The 24,929-nt window shown below is 38.6% G+C and overlaps 1 protein-coding gene across 1 annotated transcript in view; it reads left to right on the top strand.

The window, feature by feature from the left end:
• Positions 1–3,101: 3,101 nt before the first annotated feature.
• The window catches only part of LOC103721833 (calcium-dependent protein kinase 17-like), a 28,500-nt gene continuing 6,672 nt past the window's right edge, over positions 3,102–24,929 (top strand). The window contains 9 exon segments of the mRNA XM_026810311.2: positions 3,102–3,413; positions 3,415–4,187; positions 9,424–9,529; positions 9,531–9,564; positions 9,675–9,827; positions 10,349–10,464; positions 12,595–12,762; positions 14,125–14,349; positions 14,435–14,567. Of these exon segments, the coding sequence (XP_026666112.1) occupies positions 3,369–3,413; positions 3,415–4,187; positions 9,424–9,529; positions 9,531–9,564; positions 9,675–9,827; positions 10,349–10,464; positions 12,595–12,762; positions 14,125–14,349; positions 14,435–14,557 (1,743 nt within the window). The 5' untranslated portion in view covers positions 3,102–3,368 and the 3' untranslated portion in view covers positions 14,558–14,567.

Genomic DNA, 24,929 nt, shown 5'->3' with positions numbered 1-24,929 from the left:
GGTACCCTCTAACTTTCGCTGATAGGAGCAAATAACCTCAATGAGCATCAAAACGGCATAGACCCCTTGCAAACAAGGAAAGGAAAATAATTACTTTCCTTAAAAAAGAAAGAGAGAAGAAAAGAGAGGAGAGGAAAAAGAGATAGCTCAAAAGGTATAAGGTCAATCATGTTACCTCAATGGCAGTGCGGCACATCGAGGTGAGTACATCCTCCAGCGGCCTTCTCTAAAGTTTCTCTTCATCCTTGGAGAGCATAAACCTACGGATCATGTCCCACATGACCTGGGGGTCGCCTTGGCAAAGCACTGAATTAGAGGTCCTCACTATCCAATTCACCCAAAAGACCCTCGGATCAATACTCCATGGGGCAGGGTGGGATGAAGATGTAGATGTAGGAGTGCCCCCAACGGCCAAGGTGAAAGCTAGTGCAGCTGTTGCTACCGGAGGGGCAGCGACATCTGGGACAGGTGCAGAAATATAAGGCCACTTAGGATGGGCCATCAAAGATGGGGCTATGACTGGTTCAACTGGTAGAGTGGGGATGGTTTCTGAAGCCATCACAAGATCTGGAGTGGCTGCAAGAGCGACCACTGGAATGGACTCAGAGGCATCAACTGGAAGCATTCCCTAGTTGGCCTCCATGGTGGGCCAATGGACAAAGAGGGGAGGGGTAGCGATCACCTCCGCCTTTGGCGAGTCTCCTATAATGGTTCTCTCCTTGGCCCTAGAAGCGGAGCCTGATGCAGCAGAAAGCCTGGCTTTGATGACAATTGAGCCTGTTGTTGCCTTCTTCTTCCTTCTGCTTGAGGAGGGACTAGCCTCTCCAGACCTCCTCTTCCTTGAAGAGCTAAACAACTCAATCATCTTGAACTTTATCATTGCAAACACAAAGGAAGACTAAGTCAATCAGTAGAGCAATATCAATAAAAGACTAGGTGAAGCAAGAAAATATACTAATGGTGGAAGCAAGGCTCAAGCCGGTATTTACTAAAGCCGGCTCCCGGAGCTGCTCGATCAAAGCTAGGACTCTCATCCGGCGAAGGGCATCAACCAACACCTACTCTTCATCCAATCAAAGAGGGAAAAGGCTCAACGTCCACTTTTCGAGTATTCTCCACCATCTCGGGAAGCCCCAAGAAGCCATAGAGGTCACAAAGGAAAATTGGTCCTTCCAACTGTGGATGGATAAAGGACCTAGAGGAAAGATATTGTAACCTTTTCTACAAGAAAAGTACCACCACTCTTTATTTCAAGTGTGAGCCTTCACGTAAAAAAAGGTCCGGAACATCGCCACAAAAGGGACAATCCCTTGGAGTCGAACAAAACAAAAGAAACCGACTATCATCCTCCAAGCATTGGGGACGAGCTGAGTTGGGACGAGTTGATATCATGCCAACAACTTGTGATTGACCATGGGGATTGGGAGCCTTAGCCCTGCTTCAGAAATTTCTCGTACAAGGCGACCTAGTTCTCTTTGGGTGAACTCATCCAATTGAAGGACCAAGCAATTCAAGGGTGAAGTTCTAAGGAATAGAGGATAAAAGAAGGGAGAAGACTCCAAACAAGCTGAAAGTGTAAAACTACCCATCAAGAACCAGAGAAAAGCTCGAGCAAAGAGTGGAAAAGTCGGATCTTAGTACGGAAGCACAGAAGGAGTGGCTGCATAACCCTTTGGTTGCCCTCTCTCTCTAAGTTTCGGAGCAAGAAGGGACGAGGTAGAAGAGTTGTGGCTGTTGTTTGCTTTCTTTATAGAGACTTAGGTAACCGATGCCGATAGATGCCTCACCTATTTGGACACGTGTCACCCAAGCATTCGCCCTTAAATGATCTCATGGATTGCTGCCGGACTTCAAGCTTTTATTCAGCATGTAAATATCTCTCGCATAATTAGAATGCTTCAAAAACGACAAAGACAACCACACCTCTCATAAATGCAAAATCTAAAAAAATCTCTGCACTAGTATTGAATGGATGGCTACAGAAAAGCGGCAATGACGATCATCTAGCTCGTGGGCAACCTTCGCTAGTCGGCCCTATCAACGAAATTACTTTTGCTAACCAAGCCAATAAGATTGGCTCGACCATAGAAGTGGGGGCAAGTGATGTATCTCGGAACCAACCATAGCCCATACAAAGAGCCAACCAACCAAAGCCTGCCACGAAGCCTTTGAATCGACAACCAAAATCTGCCACATGACATAATCAAATTTTAAAACCTCCTGCAGCTAGCGACACCTCGGTCGTGATTTTTAGCAATTTTTGAAATTGTGCCAGCGAGATGGGCGGGGCATGACACGCTTGCAAAATGCTTGCACCTGATTCTCAGAATGTGTGGAGGCCTGCTAATCAAAGCCACCCATGTGCCCGAATTTCTGGGTGACAGGTGCTCTCCTTTGCCTATACAATTGACTCTCCAAAAAACCTTCCAAGTAAGTGCTCTGGTGTCTTGACAGACCATTATGCTCTCACCCACTGAGAAGCTGCTCTATTTTTTGAGGATCATCTTAACTTAGGCATCGAAGGGTCTCTTGCCGGACATACTTTTGGCAAGAGAACTTCATCATCTTTGTTGTTTGAGGACGGATCTGGATTGCGAACCAGGACCCGAGATACACCCATTTGTCCCAAACCACTGCTCCATATGATCCATGCAGCTCTTCACTGAGTCTTTCGGCATCTCTTCCGCTTGGCGCCCGAGTCAAGTCGATCCTCAACAGCAACAAGTGTGGATAGAAATTTGAGCATCCAACTAATACCATATATGTATCCATAACAAGAATAAAGAATATGGATATAAATAAATAACTATTCATCTGTATTTGAGTATTGGAATCTATTTGTAATCTTATTTAATTTTACATACTTATGAACTTCTAAAAAAATAAATATATTAATATATTCTTAATTTGATTTATTATCTACTTAGTAATATTTTTGATTCTATGGCCATACAGTTTAATAATTTAACTTATATCTACATTTATATCCTTACTATTAGTATTGGATTTGTATTTGGATCCATTATGAATATAAATCTTACATCTAATTAATATCCATACCTATATGTATTCATCAGGAAAATAAATATGGATATAAATACGGTGGCATCCGATGCATACCCAATACCTTTCAGCCCTGCGTGCAGCCGATCCGGTCCCGCCACACCTTCGGCTTCTCTCCCTGCTTCTTCCGATTTCACAACATCCCACGCCATCCTGTTCGATCGTAATCAATACAAATCTCCACGTTAGCATTCTTCCCGTGCCCGTCTCCGCTTCCGCTTCCCTTCGTCGCCGGCGAAACCCCAATGCGGCGGAGCTGAGGCCAAGATCCGGATCGCCGCCGAGATCGAGATAGTGGGAAGCGGATGGGGAACACCTGCGTCGGCCCGAGCAACGCCGGGCGGCACGGATTTTTTCCAGTCCATCTCCGCCACCCTCTGGCGCACCCGCTCGCCGGGCGGCCCGGAGGTCCTCCCCCCTGCCACCTCCGCCGGCACCGCCGCGGCGGCCGTCGCCCCGGACAAGCCGCCGGATCCGGTCAAGATTCCCGACAAGGACCTCAAGAAGCCGGCGGCGGCGCCGGCCCCCGTTTCGGAGGAGCCTCATCCCCAATCCTCGCCCCCCAAGAAGCCCACCCAAATCAAGCGAGTCTCCAGCGTCGGCCTCCAGATCGACTCCGTCCTCCAGCGCCGGACCGAGAAGCTCAAGGACCTCTACAGCCTCGGCCGGAAGCTCGGCCAGGGGCAGTTCGGCACCACCTACCTCTGCGTCGAGAAGGCCACCGGAAAGGAGCATGCTTGCAAGTCCATCGCCAAGCGGAAGCTCGTGACGGAGGAGGATGTTGAGGACGTGAGGAGGGAGATTCAGATCATGCACCACCTCGCCGGCTACCCCAATGTGATCTCGATTGTTGGGGCTTATGATGACGCTGTAGCTGTGCACCTAGTGATGGAGTTGTGTGCTGGGGGAGAGCTCTTTGATCGGATCATTCAGAGGGGGCATTACTCGGAAAAGGCAGCTGCGGAACTTGCAAGGGTGATCGTCAGTGTCGTGGAAGCATGCCATTCATTAGGGGTCATGCACCGGGATCTCAAGCCCGAAAACTTTCTTTTTGCCAATCAGAAAGAGGAGTCGCCACTTAAGACGATCGACTTTGGGCTGTCCATTTTCTTTAAGCCAGGTACTTCTTTAGATTAGTCTCACATTGGAAGGGCTATTCATTAATTCCTTGCTATTTGTTTTTCTATAATTATTTTAATTGAAGTAAGAACTCGATTTTGATGTGAAACCTGTGCTTTTTCATTGTATTGATGTACAATGTTATCTGTACCAATACATGCATTTGTTGGAATCAGAAATCAGCAAAATGTTGAACATTGATACATCATTTCACTGCTGAATCATTTATGTTTTTATTTTCAATGAATTGAATCAAATGTATAACATGACATAGATGTAATATCACCAGTTGAATCAATGGAGGTGGATGAGATGAAGATGCATTTCTAACTGGATTTTAATTTTAGAGTAAAAAGGTTTATCAGCATATACAATATGCCTAAACTGCTTAAGAATGTTAACTAAATGTGTTTGTAGAGAGAGAGAGAGAGATTGTCTTTATCAGAATCTAACTGAAAAGGGTTTGTCCTCTCTGAAAAAAATTGAGAATGGTATGTCCTGGTATAGCGAGGGGGCTTCAGAAATAAGAAAAGGTCATGGGAGGCTTTTCTTTCGTTCTTTTCTTTCTTTTCATTTCTTTTTTTTATTCTTGTTGTTATTCAATTTTTCATTCTTGTTGTCATTGTCTTGCAAACTTCAGCCATTATTTTGAACTTGTGAGGCCTCTTCCATGCGTGAAATATTTGTTTCACCTTTCCTTTGATCCAAACCCAGTTTACCCACCATTATTTGAGGTCAAATTTGACTTCTTGGTTTCTTTTGTTACCATTTTGTCACCATAACACTGAGTTGGTGTTATTTCATATCTCCCATCATTTTGTTGCATATTGTTGGGGTCTATTCTCCTATATCTGTAAATTTTTAATTCAGTTGGTTCCTTATGTTCATAAGTTCTTGGTTGGCCCTTAGCATACTCCAATTTTTAAGTTACTTAGCTTTTGAAGCTTAAATGGACATTGATGGAGATTCTTTGCATCATTAGCCCTTCTAATTCTTGTTCGCTCTTATTTATGTCTCCTTCTTCTGTGTGTTTGTGTGTGATCCTTTGCATGCCTATTGTTTAACATTCCACACTTATCATTAACCAATCAGGAAAGCACGATGACAAGTTTGATGTATGAAATGGCTTTATGAGGGAAGAAAATTTGAAATCCACTAAAGTTTTGGTAAGGTTTTAAAAAAGAAGAAAGATTAAAAATGTCTCCTTTTTGTGTATGTGATCCTTTTCATGTCAAGTGTTTAACATTCCATACTTATCATTAACCAATCATGAAAGAACAATGCCAAGTTTGATGTATGAAATGGCCTTTTGAGGGAAGAAAATTTGGACTCCACTAAATTTTTTGTATTTTTTTAAGAAAGAAGAAATCTTAAAGAAGATTAAATTTGTTGAAAAATTGATATATTGTTCATGCATGACATGAAACTTTCAAACAAGAATCGCCGAATCGGAACCGGTCGGCGTACCGGTCGGCGCCGGTACCGGTACTGGTTTAGACCAGTTTGAATCGGTCCGAACCGGCAAAAAAGAGTGGCATTAAAATGCCACAGCCATAGGTTGTGGCATTACATATCTAGGCTATGGCATTAAATGCCACAGATCAAACCAGACTCGGTGCCGATTCGCACCAAGTCCTGGCCGAACCTGACGGAACTCCCGTATGGGTCGGAACCATTTTGTATAACCTTGGACCGGCGAGCCCGAAACCATTTTGTATAGCCGAACTGGACCGGTCGGTGCCGATACCGGTTTGGTACGTGCTGAACTAGCCGGTACGGGCCAGTTCAGCATACCTTGCCTTCAAACATGGTTGTAAGAACAAAACAACAAGACAAGGGCAAGAACAAAAAATTCAGTAGATTCAAATTTGTGATGAATGAATGCCCTACATTATGCATTTATTTCTTGTTTAAATTCTAATCTCTCCTTTTGTTTCATAATTGATGTTTGGTCTTTGTAGATGAATGCCATTTCCTATATCTTGCCTTACCTTCTTCCTCTTCATTTAGATTTTTCCCAAATTTAGGAAACCATAGATTCCTGATGTATAATCTTAAACAATGTAACCAGGAAAATGAGTCTCTCTTCTCAACAATAAACATCCTAGGGTTCCAAGATTGGTCTTTGTTTTCACCATATTCGTTAGCTAGGAATATGGAATTTAGAGGGTTGATGTAAAGGTTAGAGGAGTCTGCAAAATATTCTTAATTTTTGATGGATGATGACTTGACTCTAAAGGCACGTTTGGTTGGGATTAAAAATGAGAATGAGTGTCCATTTCAGCCGTTTGGTTGGGGGGAGTCCCTTTTGTACTCCTTTTCCGAGGGAGAATGAAAATACCCCAATCCCCCAAAATCCAATATCTACTCTCCCCTAGTATTCAAATCTCATTTCGATTCTGATTCTGATTCCAGTTATGAACCAAATGCGTTGGAGGACATGGCCATTTTGATTTTCATTCCAACCCATTCCAATTTTGATTTGGATTTCGATTCCCATTCAAATTTCGGTCGCGATCCAAACACACCATTAAGGTTGAGAACATACAAATCAATGAATATTTCATGAACAAGTTATTAATTCTGTTATTAGAAATTATTACAATATTCAACCCTTTTCTTTAGTGCTAGGTTTAGTATCCCTGTTGCCCTTTTAGGGTGCATTTGGTTCGCAACTGGAATGGAAATTCCGTATTCCCCTTTGCATTAGGTTGTGACTAGAATCGGAATAAGAATCAGAATGAAATTTGAATACTAGGAGAGAGTCCGGATTGGATTTTGGGGGATTGGGGCATTTTCCATTTCACCCCGGAATTGGAATGGGAACGGGACACCCCCCAACCAAACAGTTGAAATTGGAGTCACTTATTCCCATCCCCATTCTAGAGCCCAACTCCCCTCAACCAAACATGCCCTTAATTTAATTCCGTTTGTTTCCCTATTATATCCACTCGTCCTTTGAATTTTAGACCTTTCCATTTTCCTTACAGATTGTGATAGCAAATCTTATGTTTTATTTGTTTATGTTTTCAATGGCTGTATTTAATGTGTTGCAAGTTGTAGATGTCTCATATTAAATGGACTAATGGAGGTTATCACCAACCTTAGAACTTTGGTACACTAAGTCATTATGTATTTTAATTTAACCTTGAGTATCTATCTTTCTCATAATAAATGAACTTTGGTACACTAGGATCTTAGGTGCTATTTTGGGATTTGACATTTCATAATATCAGTGGATATGGTCAAGCCAAAATTATTACACTCTGATCATAAAATATTCATTTAAAACTGCTAGAGAAAGATTGAAGAATCTCAACCATTATGGTGATAACTTATCAGCTGGTATCCCGGGATATATCGGGTTATATTTCCTGAGATAATAAGGCTTGTGCTTTCCTGCACCAACCATAGGACAAAGGAATTTGAGAAAAATCTTCTTTAGTGGCAGTTGCTGATGGATTAGGAGCTAGTGCTCATTAATGCACTTGGTCATATAAGTTTTCCCTCTTTCATTAGAACAAATTTTTATATCATGCAAGTGGGTCTATGTAATCATGACTTGCTTTCATCTTTCTTATGTTGCTAAATTTGTCCATCATTTGGTTGTTAGTTATTGTGGTCTTGGCTATTTGAGCGCTAGTTTAGCTCAATTTAAAGAGTCACTGTTTTGTATTATCTACTTGAGGTGTATGGTGCATGTACGATCTCCTCGTGACCTTAACCTTCTCAACAGTTCTTTGCATTCAAGGTATTCATTTTGCATGTTTAACTAATTAGAACAGACAGCGACCTAATTCATCACATTCGAAGGCTTCTGATAATAGCCATCGAAAGTACTTCATAACATAGCTTCAGTCGTATAATAACCATAAGCAACAAATTATGCTACAATTCTCTATGGTTGGCCTTATACATCCTCGACGGTTCAAACTTATATCTTTTACAGGGGATTCCCTAGTGTGAGATAAATCAAATATACTTTCAGCATTTCCACATGGAGACTACCATCTAATTTGTTTGACTGTGCTTAGTGTCGCCTTTGATGTTCCAAACTTAATTTCTAAGTAGAAAAAGAGATCTCCAGAAACCTATGACTTAATTGGATTTACTTTTTCATCAGCTGGTTCTTGCCAATATAGCTTTTTCAATTTCACTTCTTGGCTTATAATTTTGTGCTTGCAGATTGTCATAGTTTCCTATATCCAAACCTTGTCATCTTGCCCCTCCATCTAGACTCTTTCTTACTGGGGAAAACTATCTAATTTAGATTTCATAGAAGGGCTGTCTCATGCTTATAGCTGCTTTGGTTAAAAATCTGGCAGCGATGGGTGGCTTTGACATCAGGTGACTGCTGGTCTAAAGATAAAAAATTCTTCTCACTCATTATGAAGAGTTCTGCTTAACTGTTGTTCATTTTTCACATGAAGGAACACGATGATGATTATATCTGAATTTTAAGAATACAACTAAGTTACAATTTTTTTTTGCAAAAACTAAACTATAATTTTGTCTGAATCTACCATAAATATGATCAAACTTCTATTTGCAACTGATGTTGCCGATTCAACTTTTTCAAATTGCTAATATTTGCTAAAATTTACGATATGTTGACCAGACATTCCCCAAAAAGGTGATCAATAGTGCCTAAAGTAATTTTTCTTGATCAATGCTCAATATGATGAATAAACTAAGATAACATTTTTGATGGGCCATTCTTTTGGGTTCAGCTTCGAATATTTGTTCCTTTACATTTTTCAAAGGATCCCTTACTTTTTCTCTATTTGATTGACTTTATTTGGTCATTAGTTGATCTTGTTTGACCTATACCCTAGGTGATTATGATCATCCTAGAATGTGTTTCACGAAATATCATGACTAGAAGCAAATGAGCTTGATATGCACTAAAGGATAGATGAAGGCAGGATAGTTGCCCAAGAAAAAGATTCGTGATATACCTTATCATTTAAAAGTTGAAATTTATGATAATGCAGCCTTGTTTTTAATGAAGGCAGGATAGTTACCCAAGAAAAAGATTTGTGACATACCTTATCATTTAAAAGTTGAAATTTATGATAATGCGGCCTTTTTTTTAATGAAATACTAAACTGTTATTTTGGAGCTAATTTCCTATTCTGAATTCTATCTTCTTCATATTTATTTGTTCTATTCATGTTACAAAATTTTTAACACTGTTGCCTTTATGATTTGATGGCATCCGTTCTTTCAAACATCATCTGTAACGTTTACAGATGTTGTTGGTAGCCCATACTATGTTGCTCCCGAAGTTCTGCTGAAACATTATGGTCCTGAGGCAGATGTTTGGAGTGCAGGAGTAATTATATATTATCTTATTGAGTGGGGTTCCTCCATTTTGGGATGGTGAGTATATTGGTGGTTGTTACTCTTAGATTGCCATATCTAATGGATGGTTGGTCTTTATAATCCAAAATCCAAAATTTACTGACTTAATATTCTATTTGCCTAAACAGAATCAGAGCAAGGGATATTTGAACAAGTTTTAAAAGGTGATCTTGACTTTTCATCAGACCCATGGCCCAGTATCTCAGAAAGCGCAAAAGATTTGGTTCGGAGAATGCTTGTGAGGGATCCCAAAAAGCGATTGAATGCTCATGAAGTTTTATGTAAGTTACATTGCTGTCTGTTTTTTTTCCCATCTCCTCTATAGTAAAGTGTTATTTGTCTTTTCCTTCTGTATCATAAAATGTTACCTGTTTTATTCTTGTATAGTGAAATGCTCCATTAACAGCTTGATATTTTCTCAGTTCATTGAAGTGCTGTATAATTTATAAATTACCTGCTGGTGGTATTGGGTGCATTCATCATCGCATATCATGATCATTATTAAATATATGTTTTCTCATTGTCAAACACCTAGGAAGTATCTGATGGTTATTCTTTGTGAGCACTTATCAACTTTCTGTTGGAAAACACATTAAAACCTTTAATGTTTTAGCTTTTCAATTTCTTATATTTGATATGAAATTGCTAAACCATGTAATACTGTCTAGAAACTGAGCCCAGAAAATGTTAATTATCTGTCTCAAAATTCAGATAGCTGTGCCTCCTATTTTATTTCTGTATTTTGTTCTTTCTATGCTTGGAAAGACTGTTTGTTGAATGACTATACTTTCTACTCTCACAGGCCACCCTTGGGTCCAGGTTGATGGTGTAGCTCCTGATAAGCCTCTCAATTCTGCTGTCCTAAGTCGATTGAAGCAATTTTCTGCAATGAACAAGCTTAAGAAAATGGCCCTTAGGGTGAGTCATTGGATAACTTAAGACAGTTTCAAGGTTGTTTCAATATTTGAAACTGGTACTATAACCTACCATGACCTAGTATAATTCACGAACAAGTGTAGAAAAGCTTTAGATTGCTGCCATATGCAATAAACCTCACAACTTTTATTCACAGTATGCATTCTAATTTTATTTTATATAAGTCTTCCCAGGACTAAAGTTTCTATGCACTTCTGTCCATGTCTGCTCAAGTCCATTTTCACTGTGGTTTCTTTCCATGCAGCCAACTAATCTTATTCATTACTTTAAATATATTTGGAATGATCTATCGGCCGTATAATTTGACCAATCTAGTTTTTTCAAGGTCTCTGCTAGTGCTCTTAACTCTAGCTCATCAACCAACACATCGTTTGTAGATTGCATGTTCTGGATTAGATGCCATCAATTAATTTGAGACCAGTGAAATTTGATATGATCTCTTGTACTTACAGAAATGCTCTTCTAGTTTTGTGCACTTCTCTTTTGTGGTGGTTACGAAATTGCCTCAGGACTATATTTTATAGCTTGTGTAGTGTGTACTTTAACTTCTCAGCCTAATAAAACAGAATTAAGTTTATGGGTGTGAGATGCTCAATAAGAGTATTAAAGACCACAGAGAAAAGTATATTGCTAATATATTCTGAGTACAAAACTGATTTCTTCTTTCATTGTACTGAGCTTGCCGTATCGGAGTCTATTTCTTCTCTCATTTTTGGCAACCAATGTTTCTGCTTTTCTAGGTGAACCATAGAAAATGCTGGTTTTTAAAATTCTAAAGAACTAAAATAATCCTGTTAGTTTATGGAATTGATTTTTTTATATATCCAACGAAGCTTTATCATTGCAGAAGTTTCCAGAACAAACAGTGTCATGATCTATGTCATTTTGGCTTATCAAAATTCTGCATTAGCTAGACTTCTTGCTCTACAAATCATATCATTTTGCTTGTACATTTTGTTGAAAGTCCCCTGCCAATGCATAGAATTATTCCAGGGAATCTACATGAGTTTTCATTAAGAATGTTGTCATGCTTTATATCATGGTTCGCCGTACTGGCTCGAACCGGAAGATACGGGGCATACCATATCATCCTAGTTCAGTACCGGTACTCATACTTGGTATAGGTGGCATATTGACATTTCGTATGCTAAAAAAACTCTGTACCATACCATACCGACACAGTGTTAGTGTGGCACTGGTATGGGGTCCGATATTGAGACGGAAAACCTTGCTTTATATAATCTCAAGGCTAGTAGATTTGGTATCTTGTCCCTAGTAATGTGACTATGCAAAGACAAAGATTGATCATAGTACAGACAAGCTTGAATTCCATGAAGGATTCAATACTTTTGCAAGCTCAACATGGAAGTTCTTTGAGACCATGTTTCAAACACATTTCAAGCCTTCTTTTAGAACTTGGATACACAGTGATGATAAAATTCAATCTCATGTCCCAATGGCTTGGTGTAACTGAAATCAGTCTTCTGATTTTATAGAAGATGATTTTGTTGCCTTTGTTTGCTTTCTGAAATTCATCTCCTGTTTAAAGAACGATGTGTAATTTTCATCATGGAAAACTAAACCAGATTGTTCTTGAATGAGCCTGACCTGCTTATTGAAAAAGTGGGCCCATGCCTACCCAACCCAATGATGTGGCTCAGGTGGGTCTGACATGGCCATAGAGTCAAGTTGCCAAAGCCAACGGACTTCAATCTTGCATCAGTAGGACAAAACTAACCCAATCTTGTAATCTTGGTAATGTTAAAATTATCTTGGAGGCAAAGACAGCTAGTTGGATGCTTGATCATGTGACAAATCTCAAAAACTATTTTGGCCCTCTGGAGCTTTCCGTTAATCTTACCAAGTGTCTTAAATAGTGAATTAGTTTACATTTATTTGCACTTTATTGTATGGCGTTTGTCTATATGATGATGCATTAGGTTCTGATTCCCATGTAAACATGTTTGCCAACAACTTTTCGTGGCTTTTTAAATAAATCATTTAAATGAGAAAAACATTGTTTGCTCAGATTTTGTAATGTTGTAGTATCTGAGTCTTCAAATTTGCTGGATGTGACTGGGTTTTTTTTATGAAATTGCTACATATTTGTAGGTCATTGCTGAGATGATGTCTGAAGAAGAAATTACAGGCCTGAAAGAAATGTTCAAGATGATAGACACGGATAATAGTGGTCAAATCACATATGAGGAACTCAAGGTTGGTTTGCAAAGAGTTGGTGCAAATCTCAAGGACACCGAAATTTCAGCTCTGATGGAAGCAGTAAGCACTACCTAAATTTTCTTTGTGAGTTAGTTGCTTCTCATAAAATGACTTGTAAGATGCACTTTATCTTAATCTTGTGACCCTTGGATTTTGTTTTCAGCATTATCTTAATCTTAATGAACGTGCTTTATACCAGTCGTATATAATGGCTTTATGGATTGGAGGAATCTTGTAACTTATCAAAGTTTGAGATGGCTCCAAGCCTCCAACTGTCTCTATTTGACCATTACCCCATACATTTGATTTAATGCTGAAGGTAGGAGATTTTGTGTTTTTGTGGGCCTTAGAGAATCATGTTATTTTAGGACAAATATAATCTGACAGTAAGTGGGCCTTTCCACAGAATAGTTAACATTTTTTTTCTTATGTTGTACAGCTCATCACTGATGTAATTATCTATATAGGTTGTAGAAAACTGAAGAAAAAGGTAAAGGAAAATTAAGTGAAGAAGAAAGACCAATTAATGGAAGAGGGGCTGAACCTTGATTATTTTGAAATGAAACTTCTGTAATGAGCTGCCAGGCAATCCTTTTATGAGTTGTAGGGGCTTGGCCCATGAGGACCACAAATCAAAGTCCTTTTCAAAGTCATTCTTGAAAAAAAGGAAGAAGAAATTTAGGACCACCCTGTACGTCCTTATTTTGAATCAACTATTTTAGTGTATATCATACAGGGAAAAAAGGAAAAATTCCTCAACTGCCTGGTAGATATCTGTCATAATTTCATTTGTGGTCAAAGAATTTCCTTTATGTTCTAAAATAGCTTTCTTGCTCGAAGCCTTGAACTAAACCGCAGAAGATGCTTTTTTTCAGCATATTTGCGCCCTATTTGAATTTCAAATTTGTCTTCAGGGTGAGATATGACTCTTTCCCATCATTAGCTTCTCCATGAAATAAGATGCTAATTGTGTTTCATTGTATAAAACAATAATTTATAATCTCATGGTAACTAAATGCTTTTACTTGGTTATATCTGTACCCAATAATTCAAGACTTCTTTGGATATTTTGAAATGTTATTTTCCTGAAATAATGAACATGTGATTTCAGTGTGCTAAAACATTAGCCATTTTATCAAGATATTTTATCTGAAGTCATATTCCTTCTACTCTTTTCATGAAACAAAAATCATGTTACCATAAATGAATCAGTTATTAGTGTTTTCGTGTGTGTCATATTATATCAGCATCTATATTTGCATTCCCTGCATCTTTCTTTATATTTGATACCTCACTTGTGCTATTGCTTTCAAGTTTTGTCCACATCTACTTTATAGTTCTCTGTAAGCTTTCTTTTAATTTATACATAAAACTCTCCTGTTTCACTATTCTGATGCTGCTTTAAGTAAATAAAATTTTCAGGCAGATATTGACAACAGTGGGACTATCGACTATGGTGAATTTATAGCTGCAAGACTGCATCTAAACAAGATCGAGAGAGAGGATAATCTCTTTGTAGCTTTTTCATATTTTGACAAAGATGGGAGTGGATATATCACTCAAGATGAACTCCAAAAAGCCTGTGAGGAGTTCGGCATAGAAGATGCCCATCTTGAAGAGATGATTCGAGAAATAGATCAGGATAATGTGAGTTATCAAATTTTGCACATGAAGACTCAAATTTATATTTCGTAGACTTTTTTTCTTTTTTTTTTTTGATATTTTATCACAGGATGGACGAATAGACTACAATGAGTTTGTGGAAATGATGCATAAAGGAAATGCTGGTTTTGGCAAGAAGGGTCAGCAAAATAATTTAAGCTTTGGTCTTAGGGAGGCACTGAAGCTTGGATAAAAGTGATTAGGTATACTTTAGTTTCTTTTGTGTTTCCCCATTATCTTGTCGTTCCATAGATTTATAATGGCTCATAGGTTGGTAGTCCTTTATTTCAAAGTCATGACATTTTCTACATGTTGTATTTATTTTCAAATCCATGTCTTTCTTTTGCAAGAAGATCCTTATTGTTGATTGAAATGTTCATCCCCACTGTATTCATATTCATGGAAGTCAACTTCATATAAAAGGAAAAAGTATGTTTCGTTAGCATTAAGAATTCTCTTCAATGTATTGAATGGTTGTGTATTATATATTCTAATATAGTATGCTGAAAAGACATTAGATGATGGTTGATGGATCTGAATTTAGTGTTCTGAAGGGAGCAGCAAGTTCCAAGACTATTTGGTTTATAATGAATTTTTTTTTTATGCTTCATTATATGCCATTAATAGATGCTTTAGGAACATGGACAAAATATTCAGGTTTTCCAACTAAATTAAATCTGTCAGTAAGTAAAAATATAATGGTACATATTTGTAGCATCAGTATGAATCTCTCTTGTTGGAAATTATCATCTTGCATCATTAAACCAAGGAATTCCCCCAGCCAAGGACATGCCAGTCCAGTTATTTTTCATTACAGAAGTAATATTTTCCTTTAATTGTCGCTGATATCATATAACAGAAAATATGAAGCTCTCTCTTCCAAATAATATTAAGTTAGATGTAGCTCAATTAGCAATTGGTTCCTTGAGGTCCTTTGGTATGTCAGCTAACTAGACCATCACCCACAATTCCGCATCATTCAAGTAGTGGAGTTATGTGTTCTTAAGTGTTGTAGACTGACTGCTTGGGTGGCACGTCTAGAGGTGGGTATGGCATGGATATGTATCTAATGGAGGGAACAGTTGGTAAGGTTCAAGAATAGTTTCGGCTTTCAACAGTGATCATAAATGGACTTCCGAATGTCCTCGAAAACGTGTCCCCACTACCTAAGCATTCCTATTAATTTTATTTTATGGGAGCTGCTTCCCATATTCATGCTCTCACACCCGCACCTGCTTCTGGTAACTAAGATCCAAACAAATTATTTGACATTTGGTCATCAAAATTACCCTTTGCAATTAATTTGTTACACATACTCATGTAATTTTTCACCAACTCTTTCCTCGTTTATTTTATTAAATTGTACTTTTTTTAAGATAATATTTTATGCGACTATTAAGGGAATGTTGTATATGCTATGCAAGCCCTAATGTTAGTTTGATTGAGTATACTTGGACACTCTTTTCCAGCTCTTCTTTGTTAGATATGCATCCCAATTGGATACATATCAGACACTTGGATATTTACCTTTTTTTAGTTGCTGCTTTTAGAAGTTGATAGAGTCGGACTTTTCCAATAATAAGTTCACCATTATAATCAGTGTTTCAGTGGTTTATGTGCTGCATGTGTAGATGTGATCCCCAGACAACACTTCTTTTCCTGTATGCAGTTAATCTATGCAGTCAGAGAGCATATGGGTTGGATTGAAAAGGCAGTCACCTTAGCATCGTGTGGCTGCATACGCAGCATGCTTAGCATTGCGTGGCTACACATGCATCCTACTTAGCTTAATGAGCCCATATATGCGTTTCACTTTTATGTGAGCCCATGTGGATGAAACTATTTCAAGCTAATGGTCCGGTTGGATATGGATTCTAGAGGGCTTAGATATGGATGTTGTTAATAACATCAATATGTTTATTATATTTTAACTATTGCTATTAGGTAATAACTAGTAAGTAGCAAGCGCTAATTAGTAGCTTTCATTATTATTAATATTGTTATTATTTATTAAAATATATTGCTAAATTATTATTATGGTTATTGTATTTAATGTATTTTATTTATTTTAGATGTTTAAAAAATACTAAACCATATGTTGTCGAATATGCAGCCAAGAAAATGCATATGTGCTATTTGCTCCCTTGATGGCTGCATAATGTAACCATCTTTTATAACACTGAATGTAATAATGTTAAACCTCAGCTTTTGTTTTTTAGCGAGTGGTCAAGAATGTAAACATTAAAAATCTTTGCAAAATACCATTTTCTAAATTCCTTAAGATAATTAAAATATTTGAATAGGAAAATGTATATTGGAAGATTTTAAAAAAATACTATCTTTTAATGTTTTCTTTTGTACAATATTTGGATGTATATTTTAATTATCTTTATTTTTTTCTATATATCCCTGTATCTCATTATTTCTTCTTGTATGTGTCTGAATTTGATTCTCATGTTCATGTCCATGCAACACTGGTTGTAAGATTTTGAAAGTGGACAAGTTGGGGATTTCCATTTGTTTTAAAGATGTTATTAGCGGTCATGTTTAGTTTGGGTGTTTTCTAATAGCTTTAAGCTGATAAATTGATATCGGAATGTCATAAAGGTTGATTCTGTGATTCACTTGTTTGAATAGCAGGTGCTGATAAAAGCCCTCCTACAAATATATTTTTATTTTCTACCTCTCCTATGTTCTTGCAAATAATTGAAGTTAGGATTCATTGTGAAATAAAAAAATCACACGCTGAATGTGGAAATGAGCCTGTGATATCTTACTTCACTATTTTGGATTTGTTGAGCAGAAGATATGTTTGTTACATCAATAAATTATGCTTGTGCTTGAAAATAGAGTTATTGAACTGGATGATTTTTGTAGGATCACCAACATTGGTCTTAACATCATTATGGAAGCAGGTTATTTTCATGGGCAATGTTAAATAGCTTTGCTAATGAATATCATTCAATGGAGTAAACAAAGATTTGGAGATCAAAAGATGATTGCTGTTTGAATGTTATAAATTGAGTAACATTGACTTAATTGTTTATAGGAAAAGAGATGGTTTGCTGTGTAATAAGATTTCTTTGCTTAAATAGGTGAACATTTTGACAAATGGATGACAATAAGGACAAAATTTTTAGCAATGTTGCTAGGTTGGGTTTATTCGTGCGAAGAATAGAATATGAGATTCTGGTATTTCCTCCCTATTTCATTTTCAAAACTCAAATGTGATTAGTTTTTCTTCTAAAGAAGGTATGACTTATGAGAGTATTTCTTTTGGACAAAATGATTTTCTAATGTTTGTATAGGATGGTAAACTTTGGAGTTTCCTTTTAGTACTGGTTTTGTTATTTGGTATGATTTTCAAGGCAAGTTGTGCGACTTGGATAGTTCCTATGCCAAGGTTTGCCATCTCTCCCGTACCGGTGCTACGCTAACATAGTGTTGGTATAGTATAGTACGGAGTTTTTTTGGTGTACTGAGAGTTGGTACACCATCCGTACCATTGTCGGTACCGAATTGGTATAGTATGGTACGCTCCGTACCGCCCGGTTCGGGCCGGTATGGCGTACCTTATCCTATGCCATGTTTTTATACTTTCCTATATTTTGAGATAGGCAATGATTTACTAAAGATGCAGGACTGCTAAGGCGATGGCCTGCTTATGCATAGATGGCCCTACTAAGGATAAGAAATCAAGGGAATAGAGAGAAGAAAGTACTAGAGAGGGAGGAGGAAAGAGTGATGAAAGCAAGGGAATAGTTACAATACTTGATTGGATACTTATTTTTAAAATTCCTTGATAACATATATGACCAAACTCAAGGACCAAGTATTCGGGTATGACTTGGGACCCAAGAAACTTGATGGCCAAGTAACTTAAGATATTTACCTAAGAGCTGAATAACTTAATAAATAAGAGTAATAAATATTAAATGAGTATAATTTAATAAATTAACAATTTGGACTATCAAGCGGTTTTCATGCTTTGAATAGATCTTTTGGTGCTCTTGGCATCTGGACATTGGCTCTAATAATTATGATATAGATTGTGATGCATGATCCAAACCCTTGACTTCACCAACTAAATAACTTTGGCTTTTAATAGTGCATTCAGGTCCAAGATTTCTCCAATTTTGAGTATATCTCACTATAGAAAATCATTGTTGGATCTTTATGGGGACTGTGTGAAAGAAATGTGGTGAATGGTTTTTTAAAATCAAGATAGATTTATGGAATGTAGAGAAATCTAAAGATCTAAATTAGGAGCCATTTTAAGCATTTGCTTTGGGCAAGGTGGAGGCAAAAAACTAATTGAAGATAGAAATAAAACCTTGGTAAAACATTTAGTGATACACTTGAGGGATTGGTGGTTACTAGCTTTAAATAGTTGAAAAGAATTCTAGGAATTATTCTCCATACATTGGCCACCTTAGATTTTCTATTTAAATAGGTTCAATCAAGTAGGCTTTTGAGCAAGGTCCGCCGTACCGGTACCGGTCGGCGTACCGGTGGCCGGCCGGACCGGTACGGTACCGGTCCGATACGGTACGTATCGACTGGTACCGGTACCGTGCCGGCCGGTACGTGGTGGTTTCAAAAACCACAGCGCGAGGCGCTGTAGTTCTAAAAAAAAAAACGCACCGGTATGAGGCCGGTACCGGCCGGTACGGGCTCTGAACCGGCCGGTATGGGCTATGAATTGGCCGGTACGCACCCGTACCGGCCGGTTCGGCTAAAAAACCGGAAAATACCGGTTTTTTAGTGGTTCCGGTACCGGTCTAGGACCGGACCGGTACGTACCAGCCCGTACCGGCCAGTACGGGCCGGTACGGCATTCCATGCTTTTGAGTATGACAAAATTGCAGAAAGGAGGTCCTTCATTTTAATGTAGATGGTGCAGAATGGAAGATTTATTAAAAAAAGCTCCTTTAGTTTGGTTGACTTTTCTAGTGCTATTTGGGGACGCTGAATTCTCATTAGAGAAATTTGAGATTGAAGAAATTAAGGAAGTCTTTTAAGAGATCGATAGATTTATGAATTATTGTTGCGTGTCTTAAGTTCTACTTTGTGTAAATATTTTGAGGATTTGGTGGAGGTTTTGAAAGAGCTATCCTATATTTAATGAGGAAAGCTAGGTAGTCATGCCTAACCTCCCATGCCACAACTTCTACACCTCAAGTGACCCACATATCCGATGTCCAGTTTAGAATATTTAATATTTCACAAATACCCTTCCCCTACCTTGTGCTTCCCTTTGACCTGCCCCAACCATTATCACCTTGGCTCTTCTCTACTTTCCAACTCATCAGCCCACATTAGCCTTGCTAGGAGTGCAACAATCAAATTTCACATTCTGCATCACTTTTTTCTTGGTTCTACGGTCTGCCATACCGATCGTACTGACGTACCGGTGGGTGCCGGTACCGGTTCGGTACTGGTTTGGACGGTACGGACCGATACCAAACCGATACTACTGGTTCGTCTTGGTTCATGCATCTAAAAGCTCCAAAAAACTTTGAAACCGGTACGGGTCGGTACAGTTAGCCAGTTTGGGCTGATATCGACCGGTATGGGCCGGTACGAGCCGGTACCGATTTTTAACACCGAAGCGGACCGGTCAGAGCCGATACCTGTTCGGTACGGGCCGATTCAGCATTCTTTGGTTCTACCAACTCCTCGCTTTATACATCTCTCCTAACTTTTTTCCTCATTTTCTATAATTCCTCCCATGAGGCTTCTACTTGGGTAGCCATCGGAAATGGCCTAATATTTACAAAATTCGCAATGATAGATAGCTCTTTCCTTCTTTCATCTTTTTTTCCTTTTTCTTGATATTGAATCTAGAATATTTTAATTATAACAATGGGTCAAAAGCTTACTGTATATTCAAAAGAGTTGTATATGGTTATGATATTTAAATGTTACCTTCTCCTCTCACATATATTGTGAGGATCATACGAGCGTGTGTGACATTAGTTGTGTGTTGGGTGTGTTGGGAGGTCTTGGTTGCTTAAGCAGGGATAAGGACTTAATTAATAACTTTCGGGTTAGCCTTTTTGGGTGAGGTCGTTGGGGACTTGATTAATAACTTTCTGGCTAGCCTTTTTGGGCGAGGTCTTAGATTATTATAAATGATGCCAGAGTTGATCCAACCCATGGCCCATGTGGTTAGAAGATGTTGCAACGGATGGACGTGAAACCCATCCAAATACAGAGGGTTTTAAGAATTAACCAAGCTATGGTGTGATGTTGGAATTAAATTTATCATCCTGGGAGATGTCGAGATTGGGAAAGCATATGATCCTCCAAGCTTTACTACCTATAGCTGCATCGCTCCGTGCTCATGATCCTTAGAGCCTTTCCGCGTATGTAATCTCCAGCAAATCACAAGCCATGGGGATGCTTCATTGTAGGGAATTGATATTTGCTTTAGATCAAACCCTCCTCGCTTCCTATCTTTTATTTGGGAAGAGCCTCTAGGTGCCACCCCCTCTTTTATATCCATGCCACCATTTTCCACACCCCTAGCTGCCTCCCTACGAGAATAAATAGGAGAGAGACTAGGGTTAGTGGTCAACCCCTCTTGGCACCTAACTAGGAAGTCCTAGTTAGGCTAGGACGCTAAGGAGGAGATGGTACTTACTTGGGCACCTCTTCCTCTTAGGAGTTGAACTCCCTTTGTGGAGTTTGGCTTCCTATTATGCGAAGGACAGAAGAGAGGGAGTGACCCAATGGAAGAATTGGCCTCCCACTTTATTAGTGCTAATCTAATTAGGATTGGATTAGGTCTAGTCCAATCTTGCTTGATTGGACTTGAACTAATCCAATTAGGCTCCAATAAATCCGTTTTGAGGCTCAGTAAATGTTTTAAAACCAGCACTTACTTGTTCCATGTAGGATTAATAAATGAGAGAATAATTAATTAGACTCATGTTCTAATTAATAACTAGAGATAGGTGCCTCGTGATGGACATGTTACGGGGATAAGCAATATTATGCAACTTAGATTTTGCTCACCAATAACCTGTCCTACTGGTCCGTTATTGTCACATATTAGCAATATGGTCTGATATGGGTATATGGAACCCATACCACATTATCAAATCCCTATTGTGTTAGGATGAAACCAACTGTCAACTTGTTCTTGCATAAGCTAACTTTTGCAATACGGTCCCCCATCATACGTTTGTCTTCACATGACCATTGAGATCACAAGCATTGTCAAGACCTTAGTTATGCAAAGTCATAGTCTATTAGGATCCTAGCTCATGCCAGAAACTTTTTTAAAAAAACTAGTTCGTACGAAATCTTTTTTGAACACAATCAATTATTAAACATAATATCAGCAAACCGATTATTCTACTTACAAAATACAAGTCATTGCCTGGGCCCCAGGTTTTGTGTCTGATTATGTTTTCACCCTAATATTGATATAATGCTATATGATGGTTTCCTTGTTGGATAGCCAGATCCTCACTCTTATCCGAGCCTAGTAAACTAGCGTGCTTCCTATCAATGATGTAATTCGGGATACCAAAAACAATCCATGGGTTTGCTCCAAAATTTTTTTAAGGTAGAACTAGGTGTTCTATCTTTCAGGTCAAGGAACTACTTGCAAATTATGTTCGTGGTTCACATCTCAACCTTGATGGTGATTTCTACGGTAGATTGCTGGGGTTTACTAGTTCAATGTAAGAGCACACCCTAGTATTAGTGTGAGGTCATCATCCTGGTGGCTGAGGAACTCTTTGTAGTCACATTATACTTCAATAGGCATTTGAGGGCGATACTTAAGCTCACTCTGGCCCATGGAATGCCGTACCGGTCCGGATAAAAAACCGGTATTTTTTGGTTTTTTATCCGAACCGGCCGGTACGGGGCCGGTTCGGGGCCCGTACCGGCCGGTTCGGGGCCCGTACGATTTTTTTTTTTTTTTTAGAACCACAGCGCCGTGCGCTGTGGTTTTTGAAACCACCGCGTACCGGCCGGTACGGGACCGGTACCAGCCGGTACGTACCGGACCGGACCGGTACCGTACCGGTCCGGCCGGCCACCAGTACGCTGACCGGTACCGGTACGGCGGACCTTGCTCTGGCCACTTGGATATCCCCAAGAGTACTTGTGTACTCCTTTCTAGCTCTAAGGCTGATATGTGATGGATATCTAATAATGTTAAGTGATTATGCAAATAAAATATCCATGTTTTATTTTAAACATTGTTCAAAATTATATGCAAATGATTTTCAAAGCATATCCTAATCTAATAGCAGCATTAGCCATTTTGGGGCGATCATAAGCTTGTAATGGTTTTTGTGATTGGATCCTTGCCCTAATAGGGATGATAGAACGTAAGTGGGTGGAATGGGCTATATGTTTTAGTCCAATAGTGGGAATGTGCATTGGGAGGCCTCGGCTGCTTAGGGAGGACCAAGGACAATTAGTAACCTTCTAACTAGCCCTTTATGGGTGAGCTCTTGGTTCATTACTTTTATGCAATGAATTTTCTCTTTTTTGTGAAAAAAAACATAGGGGATGCCCATCTATGTCTACTTCATTGAGGTAATGAAACAGGTTGAAGTGAAAATAGAGGAATTCATTACTTCCAAAGAGGCAAATCAAGTAATGGTTGGACCATAAAAGCTCCAAAATCAAAATCTACAACAAGTATACTAAAAAGTAATTTTAAAATGGCTATAGAGGTTATTTAGAATTCCATACTCTATTTGGAAATAAGCTAAAGGAGACATTTCCATGATAAAGAAAAGATAAGATGTTAGAGTAACCAGCTCCACACCTGGAGGGGAACCACCACATGGGTTAGTTAGTCTGATATTTTGTTAAGAGAAGATCATCTCTGTTTTTTTCTCTTTTCCTTTGCGAGTTCTGAATTTTTCATTTTTTTTATCATTCTTGCTCCGTGTTCACATAAATGCATCTACATTCCGTATCTTGTTACATCTGTAATGGGACTATTGCCGTCAAAATCTGGAGTAGGTTTGGAGGAGACAGAGCAATGGGAGTAGATGTGAAGAAAAGGAGAAGAAGACAAATGGAGTATAATGCCCAGACGTGGCTTGGGGCTCACAAATGAGTAGGTGAGATGAGCTTAAGAGACTTAGATACTTTGGAGACATGGGTTTTTAAGTGTTTACTGGGCTTGATATGATACATTTTTTGGTTAAGTAAATGGAAAGTCCTGTTTGTGTGGGGCTCTCAAATTCTCCAGTGGTGGCACTCAAAGAGAGAGCATGGGATAACCACATGGGAAGCATGGGTGTGAGTACCTATCTTCCTTCATATGTAAGTAGTGGTGGATATTAATGTGGGCTCTAATTTGTCACCTTGATTTCAAAGGTCGGGTGCAAGAGGTGAAGGAATTTAATTTCATTAGATTAATAATTATTTATATGATGGTGGCCAAGGTTGTTGATAGCATATTTATGAGGAATCTACTCTTTTGCTAGGGTCTTCCCATGAACTGCTTAAATTTTTTTTCACATGCTTATATCTGGTATGTGGAATTGTGGAAAAGGATTTAAGATTGGGACCATTTGAAAAATCAGTCTACAAAAGGTGTCTTTGGCCTATTAAGACATGGAGATGCTGATAGGTTTGTGCAGTGGTACATCACTGTTTTCTTGCTTTTTTCTATGTTAACCAATGGCTCTTTATTTAATTCTGGTGCTTAAGAAGCTCAAGGATATGTGATCTTCTCTATCTTTTTATGATTTAAGGGGATTGATTTATTGTGCACATGTTGAGAGGGGAGGTTTATGCATTGACTTAAATGGTGGCTTAGGTTGGGACTGGTCATTGCCTGATGTCCTACCTCCCAATCTAGTCCTTTCTGTAGATGTAAAGGTTGCCTCTTAAATATGTGATTTAATAATCCATCTACTTTGAGGAAGTCTTGAGACTCAAATTGAGAGTTACTCATTTGATAAGGTGGCTCAATTGCTTAGTTTATAACATCCCTTGTTTTATTTAGGAAGCCCCCTTTTTCTCATTGTCATTCAATCATAGAAAAGTCTGGGAGAATTGACCTTGGATAAAAAATGCCTCTACTTCAAACTTAACCTAGCCAACTTACTAAATGTTTAACTTTAGAGTGCCTCTTAAAATGTTGATAAATCTGGAAAATTTTGAGGGTAATTACCATTTTTCTTTGAATGAACCAGCGTTGAGTGGAAGTCTTGTTTTTGGACGCATGCTTATGTTCCCTTTTGCTATCATAGAGAAACTCTGTGGGTTTGGGAACATTTAAAACGATACCATAATGATGCTTTACATGCAAAACAATCATGAAGAAAGGGCAGAAGGTAATCATCTTGGTGGGAGAGCAATTGTGGCCATGTATAGGGAAGAAAGTCGTAGATGATCATTTCAAAGGTATCTAGAAGTGCCTTCACTTTGCTTTCATATGGTCATATTATGAGATCAGAAGGTTCTATTGAGAGAGGAGCATTATTCCTTGTTGAGGGACAATTTTATTTTAAGTTGACCTTTGGGTGGAAAATTTTGAACTTAGTAAAATTTTCCATTTCTGTCTCAAGGATGTTGTC

This window comes from Phoenix dactylifera, unplaced genomic scaffold (assembly GCF_009389715.1).
Source record: "Phoenix dactylifera cultivar Barhee BC4 unplaced genomic scaffold, palm_55x_up_171113_PBpolish2nd_filt_p 000089F, whole genome shotgun sequence".
Taxonomy (NCBI): domain Eukaryota; kingdom Viridiplantae; phylum Streptophyta; class Magnoliopsida; order Arecales; family Arecaceae; genus Phoenix; species Phoenix dactylifera.
This window is presented reverse-complemented; position numbering and strand designations above follow the sequence as displayed.